This window comes from Penicillium hispanicum, assembly GCF_028827665.1.
Source record: "Penicillium hispanicum strain IBT 35686 chromosome Unknown utg000003l_segment0_segment0, whole genome shotgun sequence".
NCBI lineage: Eukaryota > Fungi > Ascomycota > Eurotiomycetes > Eurotiales > Aspergillaceae > Penicillium > Penicillium hispanicum.
In genome coordinates, this window is record NW_026623195.1 from 1,554,452 (window position 1) to 1,569,032 (window position 14,581).

The 14,581-nt window shown below is 50.9% G+C and overlaps 6 protein-coding genes across 6 annotated transcripts; 3 read left to right on the plus strand and 3 right to left on the minus strand.

Moving 5' to 3' along the window:
- Positions 1-44: 44 nt before the first annotated feature.
- On the minus strand, positions 45-506 carry N7459_002998 (uncharacterized protein; the record flags this gene model as incomplete). The annotated part of the gene is made up of 1 exon (XM_056942183.1): positions 45-506. One exon carries the CDS (start codon positions 504-506, stop codon positions 45-47), a length of 462 nt encoding a protein of 153 aa, XP_056802066.1.
- A 2,000-nt stretch (positions 507-2,506) lies between these two features.
- On the plus strand, positions 2,507-3,461 carry N7459_002999 (ankyrin repeat domain-containing protein; the record flags this gene model as incomplete). The annotated part of the gene is made up of 2 exons (XM_056942184.1): positions 2,507-2,826; positions 2,903-3,461. The coding sequence occupies 2 exons, from the start codon at positions 2,507-2,509 to the stop codon at positions 3,459-3,461; spliced, it is 879 nt and encodes a 292-aa protein (XP_056802067.1).
- Positions 3,462-4,277: 816 nt separating this feature from the next.
- On the minus strand, positions 4,278-5,108 carry N7459_003000 (RibD family protein; the record flags this gene model as incomplete). The annotated part of the gene is made up of 1 exon (XM_056942185.1): positions 4,278-5,108. The coding sequence occupies one exon, from the start codon at positions 5,106-5,108 to the stop codon at positions 4,278-4,280; it is 831 nt and encodes a 276-aa protein (XP_056802068.1).
- Positions 5,109-5,390: 282 nt separating this feature from the next.
- Positions 5,391-6,910, minus strand: N7459_003001 (histidine phosphatase family protein; the record flags this gene model as incomplete). Its single annotated transcript, XM_056942186.1, has 2 exons — positions 5,391-6,746; positions 6,899-6,910. 2 exons carry the CDS (start codon positions 6,908-6,910, stop codon positions 5,391-5,393), a joined length of 1,368 nt encoding a protein of 455 aa, XP_056802069.1.
- Positions 6,911-9,267: 2,357 nt separating this feature from the next.
- N7459_003002 (glycosyl hydrolase family 79 C-terminal domain-containing protein) lies at positions 9,268-11,090 on the plus strand (the record flags this gene model as incomplete). The annotated part of the gene is made up of 7 exons (XM_056942187.1): positions 9,268-9,430; positions 9,482-9,581; positions 9,631-10,047; positions 10,101-10,163; positions 10,215-10,249; positions 10,302-10,513; positions 10,569-11,090. 7 exons carry the CDS (start codon positions 9,268-9,270, stop codon positions 11,088-11,090), a joined length of 1,512 nt encoding a protein of 503 aa, XP_056802070.1.
- Positions 11,091-12,090: 1,000 nt separating this feature from the next.
- Positions 12,091-12,704, plus strand: N7459_003003 (uncharacterized protein; the record flags this gene model as incomplete). Its single annotated transcript, XM_056942188.1, has 2 exons — positions 12,091-12,206; positions 12,548-12,704. The coding sequence occupies 2 exons, from the start codon at positions 12,091-12,093 to the stop codon at positions 12,702-12,704; spliced, it is 273 nt and encodes a 90-aa protein (XP_056802071.1).
- Between the last annotated feature and the right edge of the window lie 1,877 nt (positions 12,705-14,581).

Genomic DNA, 14,581 nt, shown 5'->3' on the forward strand with positions numbered 1-14,581 from the left:
TCCAAACAGCCATCTCATAGATAGAAAACCCGGCAAGCATCTGATCAAGCCCACTGACAGACGACTTTGGGGTAAACAATCATAGCATCGGCTACGGCATAACAGATTGTCTCCTTCTGGTGGGCATATTTCGAGCATTCCACATCCGAGGAGAACTCGGGACAGCTCAGCTTCCCAGCACCGTCACTCGAGCCCGAGTAGGAACATTTACTCATCTTGTCAATCTTGAAGTCAAACTTGTGATGCCCGTCAGGGTAGGGAACATTATCAAGAGAGATGTGATCACTGGCCTTCCAAACACCGTGAGATCCATCGCACCAGTCGGGGGTATCTCCAATATCAGAAGCGTAAACTGCCCATTCGGAACTAAACCCTTCGGTAAAATAGGCAATGATGATTTGGGCTGTAGGGGATGGTGTTGAAGAGGTAGTCGTGGTGGTCGATTTCGTCGACGTGTGCGTCGTCTCCGTGGTGCTCAAAGGTTCAGTAGTCGAATTTGAGGTCATTGAAACTGAGATGGAGGTTGACGAAGTTGTCGAACTGGTAGCACTCGAAGAAACCAAATTAATGGTGCTGTTATATGCCAAAGAAACTGCAAATGAGGCACCTGGAGTTTCTTTGGCAGGGCACGCCCGTTTCTGATTGTTGTTCTGGTCGACTTGCTGATTCTGGTACGCAATCGACGAATAGTCATAGACGAATGCTCCTGCAACTGCGAATCGTTGAAGCGTCTCTTGCCTCGTGCACCCTGAGGCCAACTCTGCGCGTGTCTGATCTGGCAATATCAGAAACGGTATCTTTGATATCATCAATATTTGAGAATCCATCATCGACGCCCTTCTCAGCCTGTGATTCTGCCTTGGTCAGGCTATCTTCAATGCAAGAAGCAGCGGAGAGCAGATCGGAGAGAATGTTGGCACGGTTGGAACATGTACTGGAGTCCGATCCTGCTGAGCTTCCTGAGCTTGATCCATGTTTATTGAGAAAACTCTATCAAGCTAATTAGCATGTCCCATTGTCAAAATATGGATTAAATTACCTTCACAGTTGGCTCTATTTCCTTGATCTCATCTAGAGCACTGTTTGCCTTGTTCTTCTCGGGGTCTTCGACCAGCTTCTGAAGAATCGGAACCAAAGTCGCAGATATCTTGTCTTGTAGTGAGTTTACACTCGACGTAGCCTCCGGGCTGTCGAGGCTCGGTGTGATAGAAAAAGGGACGGTGGTTGAAGAAAGAGAAGTTTCTGTCAGGGTCGTGCTCGGTTCCGTGATAAATGTTGTTATACTGATAGTCGCAACACTGAACTTTAAGGATGAAGAAGCATCTCTGCCAGCACTACTTGTTCGATCAAGTGCTGTCGACCATTTCTCCGTCTGTGAGCTGGCATGTCCAGGGTCAGTGGGATACGCTGGAGCAACAGAGGAGGTTTCGGAAGGAAACTTCTTGGAGGAGTGCGTGAGATAACTCGAAAGAAATGGGCTGCTCCGGTGCAAATAGGTGGTTGACCGAGTCGGTGAAGATGATGAATGTTGACGTGAACTTGTTGACTTTGGGCGTCTGCCTTTTAGGGAGATTAGCTGAAGGGCCAGCGGTAGGAGGTAAAGGTCAATATGTTACCTCTTTCATCTGGTACCGCAGAGGATGAAATTGTAAAGAATGCCGGTTTCAGGTCGCTGACTGGGCTGGTAAAGGACCGGTGGCGAGATGCAATATCACCAGCAGACAATTCAGATGAGCCCTGGGACCTTGTAACCCCCCTGGGACCTTGTAACCCTTTCTCTCTCCTCTCGGGGATGGATCTTGTGGATTCTGTTGTCGGCAGCAACACCGGGCGATATGATATTGGCTACCACCCATATAAACATGAGGGCCAGCCATGTTAGACGATTGACAGGTACAACGTGCATTGTGAGTTATAAGAGAATGGTATAAACAACGTGCGCAGGATGAATTCAAAGACCTCTCTTCCAGCCTCGAATTGTTCGAGATCATATATACCTACCGAAGATCCCCTGTAAATTATCCCCCAAGACACCTTGGTGTCATCTCACATAGTCGACCTCAAAGGATCATTAACCCAGTCCCACGAATCATATGCTGCCTTTCCCCAACTACAGGTGTGTTGGTGAGGTATTTTGTATATCCTGGTCTATGAAGATGCCTGTTTCCGTTAAGGATCGACGTCCTTAGGAGTCGGCACACGGCGTAGGCATAACATGAAACAATACCCATGTTGGTGAGATGAGCAAGTGGAAGGAGTCCAGGGTTAAGGGGGCCAGAATAGGCGCGTTATCTATCACGATCCAACGATCTCACATCGAGCTCGAACGTAAGAACCTTGGAAGGTCATCGCCCCTGCAGGGTGATAAGCGGGGCATTGACCACGCGATCTGCTTGCTGCCGCCTTTGATGATCCTCTTTGAACTTCTGTTCATCCGGGACTTTTGAACCGATATCGCTTCCCTGTTAAACTTTGGAATTGCCAGCTCGCCGCTGATCGATGCGCCATGTCTTTGTCACTTTCACCTGAAGCTGAACGTGACTTCTCGGATGCTTGCCGACGGAGTGACATTGAGCGAGTGGCTCTTTACGAAACGAATTTGAAGCAGGACGAGCAGCTTCTGCGAACTGGGTTGTGGATGGCTGCCAAGAACGGCCTGCCCGAGCTTACTCGATATTTCTTGTCCCAGGGCGCACGTTGGGATCGTAGCATCCTAGCATCTGCTGCTCGAAGCGATAAGATAGGGCGCCTGGGAGTCTTCCAGGCTCTTCGTGAGTATGGATGGGACGTCAACGAGTCGGGGAGAGATGGCGAAACCATGCTATCGTGAGTCTGGAGTTGACCTTCGTGGCCCCCATCAATCTACCCCCAGACACACCCATTTGACTGACCACAATCTTAGATATGTTGTCGATGACGTACACGTCGTTCGATGGTTTCTTGAACAAGGCGCGGACCCTAATATAGGGCCGCGATTGCATTTCAGAAGGCAAAGAACAAGACCCATCCGACCTGTTCCTGACTCAGGGCGCACCTTGGATATGATAGCTCAATGTGGAACCCTCGAAGTCTTAGAGCTGATGCTCGAGTATGGCCTTCGTTTAAACAGTGGATCCGCACTTCACCTTGCCGCCAAAACCCGAGTGTGGCCGGATGCCGACCAAATTCCCATGCTCGCTCGGTTGATTGATCTTGGCTTTGATGTCAATGGCCATGATCCAGATCCTCTTGCACGCCCGCCCTACCTCTGCGACACCCCGTTGAACTGTACCATCCAATATGGCCACGTGAAACGGTTTGAATATTTATTACAGCGAGGGGCAACGTTGGATCTGTGGAGACTTGAAACATTGCGCAGAGTGGCAAGGACGGGAGTCCTTGTCCACTCCGGTTCCCCCGAGTTGGTTGAAGCTATTGACAGGCATGTTGCTTCGATGTCCACGTCAGATCAGTCATCGTAATATTGCACGTACCCAGCCCTGTTATAATAACAAGGGGGAACAAGTACGTTTATTTAGAGCCTACCTTCGCCAATTGTCTTCGGTTCATACTCCCTTTCCGGGAGGTTTTCAGAGCTTTTCAACTTTCGAACGTCATTCCCTGTCTTGTCTAGTTTGGGGGCCGTCTCTTACCACCGTGATGATAGGCGTGTGATGGGTGTGCATTAGTGTGACCAAGGATCAATAACCTAGTAAAGCCAATCAGAGCCCCGTCCCCAGCCAACAACTACTATCTTAGCGCACCCTTCTTGAGGGGAAAGCCAGCATACTAGACACCTCCACCTGGCGCAGACGCGACATGAAACAGTAGCTTTGTACCTCATCTATAATTCGCGAATTCAACTTTTGGCCCCGGATAGTGGATTTTCGATCACAGATCTATGCACTCGGCCTTAGTGAGCCTTGGCCTGCCTCGCTAATCCTGGACGTATGAGATAAGGCTGAATCGATAATGTGCCTTGTGAAATAATATCAAACGCTGCTCTTCACTCCGTGACCTGGTCGACATGATCGTCGCTTCACATGCAGCTATGACCAACGAACGACCTCTGTCGCTTAGCCAGGCCTGCTAGTGGCTTGAGCGTTGATCAGACAGTCCACTTTGGAGGGCCGTGGCGCAATTGCGTAGTTCCGGCACTCCCTCTCTGCCTTGCTCTATTCCCAAGCTCTGAGGGAATCGGATGGAGCAATCTTTCGCCTCCACGGCCCCCGCCTGCTGTGCCGGCCCAGCCTCGAAATCTCGGATGTGAATGTCTCATTTCCTATATGTCGAATGGTTCAGGTCTTCACCTGACCGCACAGAACCACATCTTCTCCAAATGGATACCACTTGACATTTCTGAGTCTCGCGGCAGAGACAGCCTTTCCATCCTCACCAAAGCGCCTGGCAGGCGACACAACAACCCCGCCCTGGCCCAGCCACGTCGGCGCGATAGTAATAATGACGCTGTCAATCAGAGACAAGGACGGTGGCTCTAGGAGAGAGTTGATAACCTGCCCGCCACCTTCGATCATGACGCTTCGAAGGCCGCACGACCGGAGCGTCGGAAGCAGATCATTCCAGTCAATTCGATGCTGGCCAGCATCGGACGTGTTCATCTTGAGTGAAATGAACTGCCCGCCGTATCGTTCTAGCAGGGCCCGTTTCTCGACAGGTGGTTCTGGAAGCGCGGTCACGATCCACGGCGCCCGCCCGCGTCCCTGTCTGCAGAGTTGAAACAGCTTGCTCTCGTCGGAGAAATCCCATCGGGCACTTGGATCAATGACAACGGGTCGAGGCTGACCCTCTAGTTCCGCGCCGCCGTAGCCTCCGGTGCCGGAAATACGGCAGTTCAGGCCCGGGTCGTCTGCGATGGCTGTCCCAACCCCGACGAGGATGCCGTCGTGCCGGGATCGCAGATAGTGAGTCATTGCTTTTGATTGGGGCCCCGAAAGCACTGTGCGTGCGCCGGGGGATAGGGCGAGCGATGAGTCGAGAGATGTTGCGAATGTGAGTGTGGTGAACGGCATCTCAGGCCGCGGAGTTGAGGCATCGCGTGGGAGGTGAGGCTCTAAGAATACCCTGTCTGACTCGGGGAAATCCAGAGCGTCCCGTGGATCTGAAGCCATGTCGGAGCTGTGGTTCTTGGTGCCCGAAGTTGGAAGAACTGCGAGAGCAGGAGGTGTGTTGGAATACGTGTGGAACCTCATTAATAGTTGACAATCGGAGTAATTTTACTGTATTTCCGCTCCGCCTCGGCGGATGCCATATTTCTCAGGAACCTCGTATATTTCAGTATAACTAGGTGTATTATCTAGCTTACAATAAATATCGTGGATGCAATCTATGTCTATCAAAACACAGTAAAGGAATATACAGAACCTGGCACAGCCATAAATCCGTGCAAGTCATCATTTTGTGTAGCACTGTTGCCAATTGCCATCAGCCCTCGCCCATGCCAGAGTGTTCTCTAAAAAGTCCTCCTCCGAACATCGCCCTAAATCATCAACATCACAACCTTTGAGTGGGACAACTCGCTCATTCACAATGAGACGAATGTAACTGTCCTCACAGCACTCCATTCTCTCAATATAGGCGCGAGCGGCAAAGGGGACCACCCAGGAGGAAGAGAATCCCCCCGAATCGGCAGGAGACTGCATTTTGGTTTTGTCGAGCTCCACATCGTAAAGACCCAGGGCAGAGAAAATGGGGATCATGCCATTGTCGTGGGTGAAGTCCAGGTAGATGGCTCGGCCAAGGGGGAAGTTTTTGGCATTCACCAGATTCTGGTCAATGCTAGCGATGTTTTTCACCGGCGTATCGGTCAGACGGGCATAGAGCTCGTTTAGATAGCCGATGCCTTGAGTCGGACCAAGGGGATTCCCATGTCCGAAGGCTGACCACTTGACCAGGGATTGAACATATTCAAATTCAGACCATTCTGATTCGGTGAACAGATCACAGAATGGAGACATTGTGCTCGCATCGGCGTTGGCCGCGACAGTTTCAAACGAACACATCTCCATGAGTTCAAGAATCTCATTGTCTGCCAGGTCCACATTCTGAATCATGTCCTTGAGCCGTGTACGGATACTCGGCATCATGATTGGCAGATACGCCTTCTTGGCCGCTTTCGCGTAGTCACGATAGGTTTGTTCGAACTTATCGCATGTTGCATGATTCAAAGTATTGGGAGTCCCTGCTTTGTTGGCAACCACGGTGCCGATGGTTGGCACACTCGAACCAGTTGTGGGTTGTCCTCTTGCTTGCTGGAATCCCTTGATGAATTCGTTGGCAGATTCCATGACACGCTGGGAGTTGGTGGATCGTATAAAGGGTTCATTCCCCGACGAGAGTTCTGGATATCGCTGCACGAATCGAATTCCCGAATTCACCAACTCCTGTTGACCGAATGACACCAGCGACTCAGTTCCAAGTTCATATTTGTAGTCCTTCAAGAAAGCCGCATCCCCACTTAGGGTTGCACCTTTTTGGATCTTGTCGATAAGAGCCTGGAGCTTTTTGCCCTTTGATGTGGTTGGATAGCGCGCTCCATGTCGGGAGATCAGTTGCACAAAGTTGATCTGACAGTCTTGAGGCACTTCGTTGGATAGGCCTCCATCTTCGCCCTCGACGGAGAAGAAGGGTGCGTACTGGGCCCATTGATGTGCATAATTCGAGAAGTCGGGCTCGAAGCCTTTGTCGGGGCTATCATAGTTTAGGCTGTCTCGTTGGACCTTGGCGAAGCTCGACGAAGGACGTTTTCGCTGGAAGCAAGTGGTTAGTGCAACTGGGGAATATCTTCCAGGACAAAAGGGATTCTCCCTACCGTATCATTCAAAGGGTATGATTCTGTTAAAGAGAGAATTCCTAGCAATAGTGCAAGCCTTAAGAAAATCCCGCATTGGGCTGATTGCACGAAGATGTGCATCTTGTCGGTTTAGGCTGCACTTGGCTGTAAACCCGAGGATCTGATAGATGGGAAGAAACGGTATGCATAAATTCAGCGCCACAGTGCTGTTAAGAAGCCTTTTACCTCATGGGACGGCAAGTCGTCATTCGTCAATTCAGACAGACCAAAAACTACCAGGGAGCGGGAGACCTGATATATACGCTCCTCGTGAACACCGTAGTGATCCAAAGTATCTCACCAGCTACGTTGAACTCGGTAGAAAATCTTCTCTACTACCGGGCACCTCACTTGAAACCAGCTCAGGGCACAATCCTTCCGTTTCAAAGCCCCCAGAAATTCGTATAGAACCGACGGCAGGATTCCCGATGAACGGGCTATTTCTGGTCGACAGCAGATGGTGAATTCTTAGCGTTCCTTTCGAGTCCACCCATTGAACTTTCACAACAGCCCAACGTGATTTTTTGCTCTTCATTGGCATAGCAGAAACTTTTGGATTGTCTCGAATGCAGCACAGTGGCTCTTCGCAGGTGTCCGCGGCCCCCGCCGGGGGCCGCGGACGAACGAAAATTAGATGTGTGAGGAAATTGATATACATGAGTCCGCTAATTTTCACCTTTCTGCCTCCTGTTGCTCTCTCTGCTCCTTTGTAGCGTACTTATATGTGAGTAGCAGTGCAGCAGTAACTTGGAAAGAGTCGCATCTGCGATATCGGCTTAAGGCCGAGATGGTGGCTGAACGTTCGGGTTTGCCCGGTTCTCAGTGTTCTGCCACTTCTACGCCCGACTAGACCGGTGTTAGCTGCGGATGAAGCTGTTTCGTAATGCAAGGTTTGTCAGCCTTGTTGTTTCGCTCCTCCGAGTTAGTTCCTCTTCATATTGGGCTGCGAAGCACAAACAGATACCGAGGGGGCCACTGTGGTCGATCTCCAAGAACTGAACAGGCTGCGGCCTCTAGATCACCACATTTGACCAATACAGTTAACTATTTGGAATATCTGAGTGCGAGATGAATTCTCACATCTTCCATGCTGAGAAAATACCCATACGCTCAACGCCGTGCTCAGCTACTGTGCATCCATGGGTGTCTACTGTATCCTCTTCGTACGTCGGGCAACATGTACTTGAATTGGAAGTTATAATTTAGGTCAAAGTTTCATATCAAAACCATCGGTCTCCATATTTAAACGGTGAACGTTGCTTTCGCTGCTGTCCGCTAGTGTCGGAGCTGTCGGAACCCCGGAGGCCCGTAGGATCGAGTGCTGCTGTATCGGCGTATTGTCCAATCAGCGCAGGATAAAACCTGCGTTGATTCTTAGCCCGAGAATACACGGATGTCAAAAGTACAGTGCCCCTGTCAATGCGAGCTCTGCCAGTGAAAAAGTGGTATTCTCCGAGGCTAACGGGGCTGAAATATGCGGGAACTCTTGGCTGTATGCTTGTACATCTTCCATTAAGTTCGATACGGAGGAGTCTGAATTTAGAGGGTTGGACATAATTCTACAATCCATATTATCGACTAGGATTCATCCTGCTGTTCTATATCGATCAGGTGAGATATGCCTAGGTAGGCTACCTAAATTAGTAATTTTAGTAATTTCTTGTAACAATCCCGAGGTCCCCCAAAACTAATCCCAAGGTAGCAAGCCTAGCGACTCTCGAAAGATTCTAGGATCCGTCGAATGCCGAAGTCTATAAGAGGTTTGAGGGATTTGCTAGTCTCGGCACTCTTCCCCATCGTGGTATATTATTATTAGATCGGATCTGGTGCTGGAAATCGTTCGTTTCGACATTAAGGCACTACTCTCCAACTCTGCCGGACGGACAGGTAGCGGGTCTCTTGGTTTCTGCTCAATTTGGTAATTTTCATAGGCACAAAGGTAAGACGCGGCATATAAATCTGGCCTTCGGTGCTGCATCCATTCCAACTGTCTATTGGCACCACTCATCCTTGACCTCGGAGGTGACCACCTCAGCAGAGAAAGGCACCTAGAAACAGAGAAGATATCTTACTGCCGGTCGCTATGTGTACGTACCAGAATTGATCTGCAGTTCTATCCCGATGCTTTAGTCTGAACATCGAAACTCACGCTGAGTATGCAGGAATACCCAATCGTCAATAGCTTCACATCTCCGCTTCTCCGCAATTCGCCATCTCGCGAACTTGCCGAAATGTGACGTGACGAAAGCGCATCGAACCTCTTCCCCCGCCTTGCATCCCTTGGCGGGTCTCATCGCGACATCCGATTTCGACGAACGCGCTGCACGCCGGCTTGGACATGAATCCCGACTCGTACGGTACGATAATCTCGTCAAGATTTGGCTCAACGCGCGGATGCGACGCCCTTGCGAACCGAACCGTGACTCTCCCTCTCCAAGATGGCCGCGATCATTCTCTTCGGACTCGCGACACTAGTCTCGCGATCGGCCTCTCAGTACACCCTCACGCCAGAGGTAAATGCAACCCCAGGGGCTTCGAAGCGGATCGACCAATCCTTCCCTAGCTTTGCCATCCAAGTCAGCTCTTTTCCGGCTTTTACTGGTATGTGACTCTCCCAGGGAGAGATCACTGGTCGACCTAATCGCTTCATAGGCAACGCCTCGCATCCAAATATCTTCTCGCGAAATTTAATCCAATCCATCGAGGAGCGCACTGGTGCGCCGCTGGTGGTCCGCGTAGGAGGAACCAACGGGTGAGCCGGTCAGTCTGGTTCTATTGACTGAGATTGCTCATCCTCCCAGGGACTATTCCAACTACAACCCACAGCAAACCACTGCCGTGGAGCCACCCATGCAGGGCGATGGAATCGGGCAGAAGTATGTACTAGGCCCCGTATTCTACGAGGGCTTCCGCAACTGGCCAAACACACAATGGGTCTACGACATCCCCTTCGCGAAAGAGAACCACACCGACTCTCTCTATCAAGCGCAACATGCCATTTCCAATATTGGCGAGACCTACCTAAGCGGTCTCGAGATCGGCAACGAGGTGGACCTATATGTCCAGCAAGGCTCACGTCCGGCCGGCTACGGCCCTGCCAATTATTCTGTCGACTTTCTGCAGTACGCGGATTTTCTTACCCAGGCACTGAGTCTCCCTGAAAAGCCGCTGTTCCAAGTTCTCACTTTGGCGTCTGATGCTGCGGCACCTTGGAGCGCGTACATCTTCCTTCCATTCTCCATATGTGTGTTTTGTCTGACTGGGTCAATAGGGAGGCTGCTTTCGAAGCTGGGATCACGAAAGACAACAACGTCAAATCGGTCTCGCTACATCAGTGCGTCACTTTTCATTGAATACGGGGAGGTGCTTCGCTGATACCACTTAGCTATGAATCTACCAACACAAGCACCACTCTACAAGGTAGGTTGCATTCTGTTCCGGGCACTGCGCAGCACTGCTGATCCTACAATAGATACTCTCATGAACCACGCTTTTATGAAAGCCGGTGTCGACGACTCCTTCTCGTCTGACTTTGCGTACATGCAACGGAATTATCCCGACGTTGCCATTGTCCTCGGTGAAGTCGGCCGTTTCAGCGATACCCAGAGCTCGATTGACGATTCCGAGGGCATCTTTGGATCTGCATTGTGGACGGCCGACTATCTACTCTACACAATGTCTCTCGTACGTCATTTTCTCACAGAGCCCGCGGCAGCACTGACACTCTAACCGGTCCTAGAACGTGACCAGAGTTAACATGCAATTGAGCAAAGCCTTCGGATACGTTGCCTGGCACCCAGTCGCCTACGAAGACCTGGAACCAGAGGTTCGTGCTCCATACTATGGGCATCTATTTGCTTCGGAGTTTATCGGTGGCTCCGACAGCTTCCGTGTGAGCGAGATCAGCTTAGACGATGATCTCGTGGCGGGATACGCGGGCTATGAAAACGACCTCCTCAAGCGTGTAGCACTCATCAACTACAACGTGTGGACCGAAGGGAATGGCTCACGACCCAATTCCACCTTTACGCTCAAGCTCCCGGACGATGTCAAATCCGTTACTATCGAGACTCTCACCTCCCCGGGAGGAGCGACGGCAAATCACACTTTCTACTGGGCTGGGCAGACTTGGACATTCGACTCCAATGGACTGGGAGAGAATGTTCCGCAGATCGATGCAAATACCACCCTGTCTGTCCAGGGAGGTTCGGTGCAGGTGGAAGTTGGTGCTAGTGAGGCTGTATTGGTTCAACTGGTTTAGTATTTGTTAAAGCTTCAATCTCGGTTCTTCTCGTAGTTGCTCGCTATCTATAATGGCAGTTTACCTGCCAGCTCCATTTTGTGGCTGAAAGCCTCAATAAAGAGGCTGGTCCATTTCATCTCCGAAGTGTGCATGGAATCGAAAGCCGCTTCTGCTGAAGGTATCACAAGCACGTATAAAAGCCTAAAGGATTTGTCAGGATATGGTAGAGTAGCGCAAACGGAATTACAGTACTTGGCTGCCTACTCTAGATTTCATCAATCAATTAAATTAATTAACCCTCTGTTAACCTGGTGCCGTCTAACTAGTATGAGTAATGGTTATGCAGGCGCTTTGTCTGACCGAAGCAAAAGTCCCATCCAGTTGTCACGTCAAGTTACAGAACGAGCACATAGACACAGGAAACAGGTATAGAGCCGCCCTGGCGGAAACAATGAAGCCATTCACAAGCCCACACTTCACACTGCTTCACTGATTCTGTTGCGCACTCACACCATCCACTCTCTGATATCAACATCACATCCCTGCCCCGGTATCACTCGATCATGGTTAGCCAGCGAGCATGCCCGCTATCGTACTTTGGCTGTCATTGGCTTCGATCTCTCTATGGACAGCACCCTGTGAAATTTCGGGATGGAATTCCAAAATGAGAGACCTATTCGGCCATGTCTCGGAAGTTTGGGATCCACCGCAGAGCTGTCGATATCATCAGCCATTGTCGAAATGGAGGAAGATGCTGAAACAGTGATGGATATTCCTGATGGAATTCCAATAGTTCGATCTTGCAATTGTCGATGAGGAACGGAGATGACCTTTCTGTCTCAAGTGGACACCACTTTGTCAGGACTTGAACTGCGCCGAATCATCTGCAACTGGCTGTCGTCCGATCTTTTTTCTGTTCTTTCATTGCCTTAAGAGGACTTTCGGCAGTGCTATAGAAGATCTATATTGTTTATAAGTAGAGGAAACTAGGAATTTGCGCAGCTCAACTGACATCGCCATGACCAAAATTTTCGTGATGAGCAAGCAGGAGGCGCTGATGCTGGACAGAGTCATCAGAGACACGCTCTCATTCAGCTTGAGGAGTGGTACATTCTGGCTTGCCACGGCTGTCTGGTCAGTGGCTCCGAGAGTTGAAGCAGTTGACTTTGACGTTGGTGGTGAGCTCATTTATATGCCAAATATGTGCAGCCTGCACGGCATTAAGCTCAGGCAAGAGCCATTTCAATGTATCCATTCATTTGGTTCAATTCTGCCATCTCATTCCAATTCAAGGTGTACGACAGAGATTCATTGTCTCACTTCTTCGCTCTCTTCAATCATCTAGGGTGTTCCTCACTTGAATCAGATTCTCCTCCTTGTCGCTATCAGACACTTACAGACACGTAGGTGAGTCATACCAGTCCAGGCCCAGGCCCAGGCTCAGGTCCCTGCATCCTTTCACATACGCATAACAGGCCTCGAGACTCACAACACAACAACCCTAGTGGCTCTCCACCTCGCATTACAATCACAACGTTGAACCCGTCACTCGGCCACCTACCTCATTCCGACACCTGCAGGACAGCCGGTGATCTGTCACCGACCATGGGTTTGTCCGTGACGGGCGTTTGATGCATCATATGAAGGGCTGATCTGGTGCCAATCAATCTGAACAGCAGCCAGATACGACATATATAGCCCTGGATGTACACGGTGTCGGGTGAATACCAGACTGGGCATCCAAACGCCGCTCGCAGGCCGCAGAACAACTCCAGCTCCATCCGGAAATCGAGTCGAAATTCCAGAAGACAGAGGAATTGACTTTGCGGGTTCCATGGAACACTCGGTCGCCTCGTTCTCGCCTAGGATGAGGGAGGCATGGCGCCCGGCGACCGACCATGGCTTGGATTCAAGATGCGATATTCGGGGGATACAGTTGGGGACCGCGCTCAGAACAGCTATGAGGATTAGCACCCCACATGAGGTTTCTAGTGCCGGCGATCGTTGCCCAGAGTGAAGATGCAGGCAAGAGTCATTCATCGCCCCCGATGTGACTCTGCACGTCCCGGAATTCCCGACTCGGATTGTGCAGAGGTGGTTCCGATTATAGCATAAGATGGACTATTCCTCATTGCAGATACATTCGTCAGGTTCCTCTGGTAAGGCGCGGAGAGCGTAGAGAGGTGGATCAATCTGATCTAAATTCTCGACAAGAGTCGGTCGCAGCTAATGCTTGTATATTTATGGTCGAAGGTTTTGCTATCACCTGGAACTCCCGAATCATCAGATTCAATACATAGAAAACTGCAAGCGACATTACATTTACTCGGCTGTTGAGAACAAAAACTGTCAAGTAGCATCGGGGATAGCATACGACGTGATATCGACATCTACAAGCATGGTAGTTCACGGGCTCAGATGCCAAACTTCATCAAGGAGATGTGGGCGATCAACGGTGTACAGAATAGCGCCCGCGCATTGACAGAATCCTCCTGGAGGCCAATTGACATAGGAGCGACGGAGCGCCGGGATGATGCAATCCAGCTGCAAGGCGGACCTCTCCTGCAAGCCTCCCCGGTTCAACAGAAGCCAAGATTGATACACCTCAAACGAAGCAGTGTCCACTTGTTGCTGCCCGATATCGAACAAGAAGCATCCGTCGCATCAGCGTCAGCATCTACTGACACATGCAACACGGGGGAAACCTGGACCAACGCCTGACATCACCGAGATTCCTTCGCATCTGCGTCGGCGCCCCCGTCACCGCATCACTGCGCTAGACGTGTGAACTAAACCCGATATCCTACAGCGCCTCGAAAGGGGGGACCCTCATTCCCCCTCGATGGCCCAATGAATCTTGAGGATGGGCCCCCCTCGAAATCCCCCACCGGGCCCGGGCTGATCCACAGTCTGGAGGCGACTGGCACGTCGATGGGGAATTCCTGCAGTTGATCCCTCGGCGAGCAGACGTTCTGCAGCCGGTCCTATGGGAGCAGGCGCTGGGAAAATTTCCCCGTGCCCAAGTCCCGTTCGAGCTTGAGCTCGAGTGTGCGTTTGTGTCTGCGTTGCAGAACCATCAGATTAATCTGCCCGTTCGCAACGGGGCGAGCGAGGAACCGGAGCCAATCAATCGGGTCGCAGAGATACCAGCGAGTAGCGTACCAGAGCTTGCCATATATTAGCACCGAGGCGGGAGGAAAACGCAGGGCTTCCACTCGGGGCGACTCCTGCGAGCACGGCGAGGCTTTCGAAGCTGCATGAGTTGATCGGGAACAAGGACCTCAAGGTGGACATGTCGCTCTGGTGGAAGAGCGAAAGACCGCACGGAGTGTCCAGAGTGAAGCTGAGCGAGAGCCGGCAAAAAAGGGAAAAAGGTCGGCGACGTTGCTCCGGATCTCCTGAATTGATGATTACCTGCGGTTTCTGCGCTTCGCCCCTGTTGGCGCTGCTAATCTCCGTGAATCACCTCCTCGCATTTGTAGAACGCTCGTCTTCTCGGGCACCGTTAT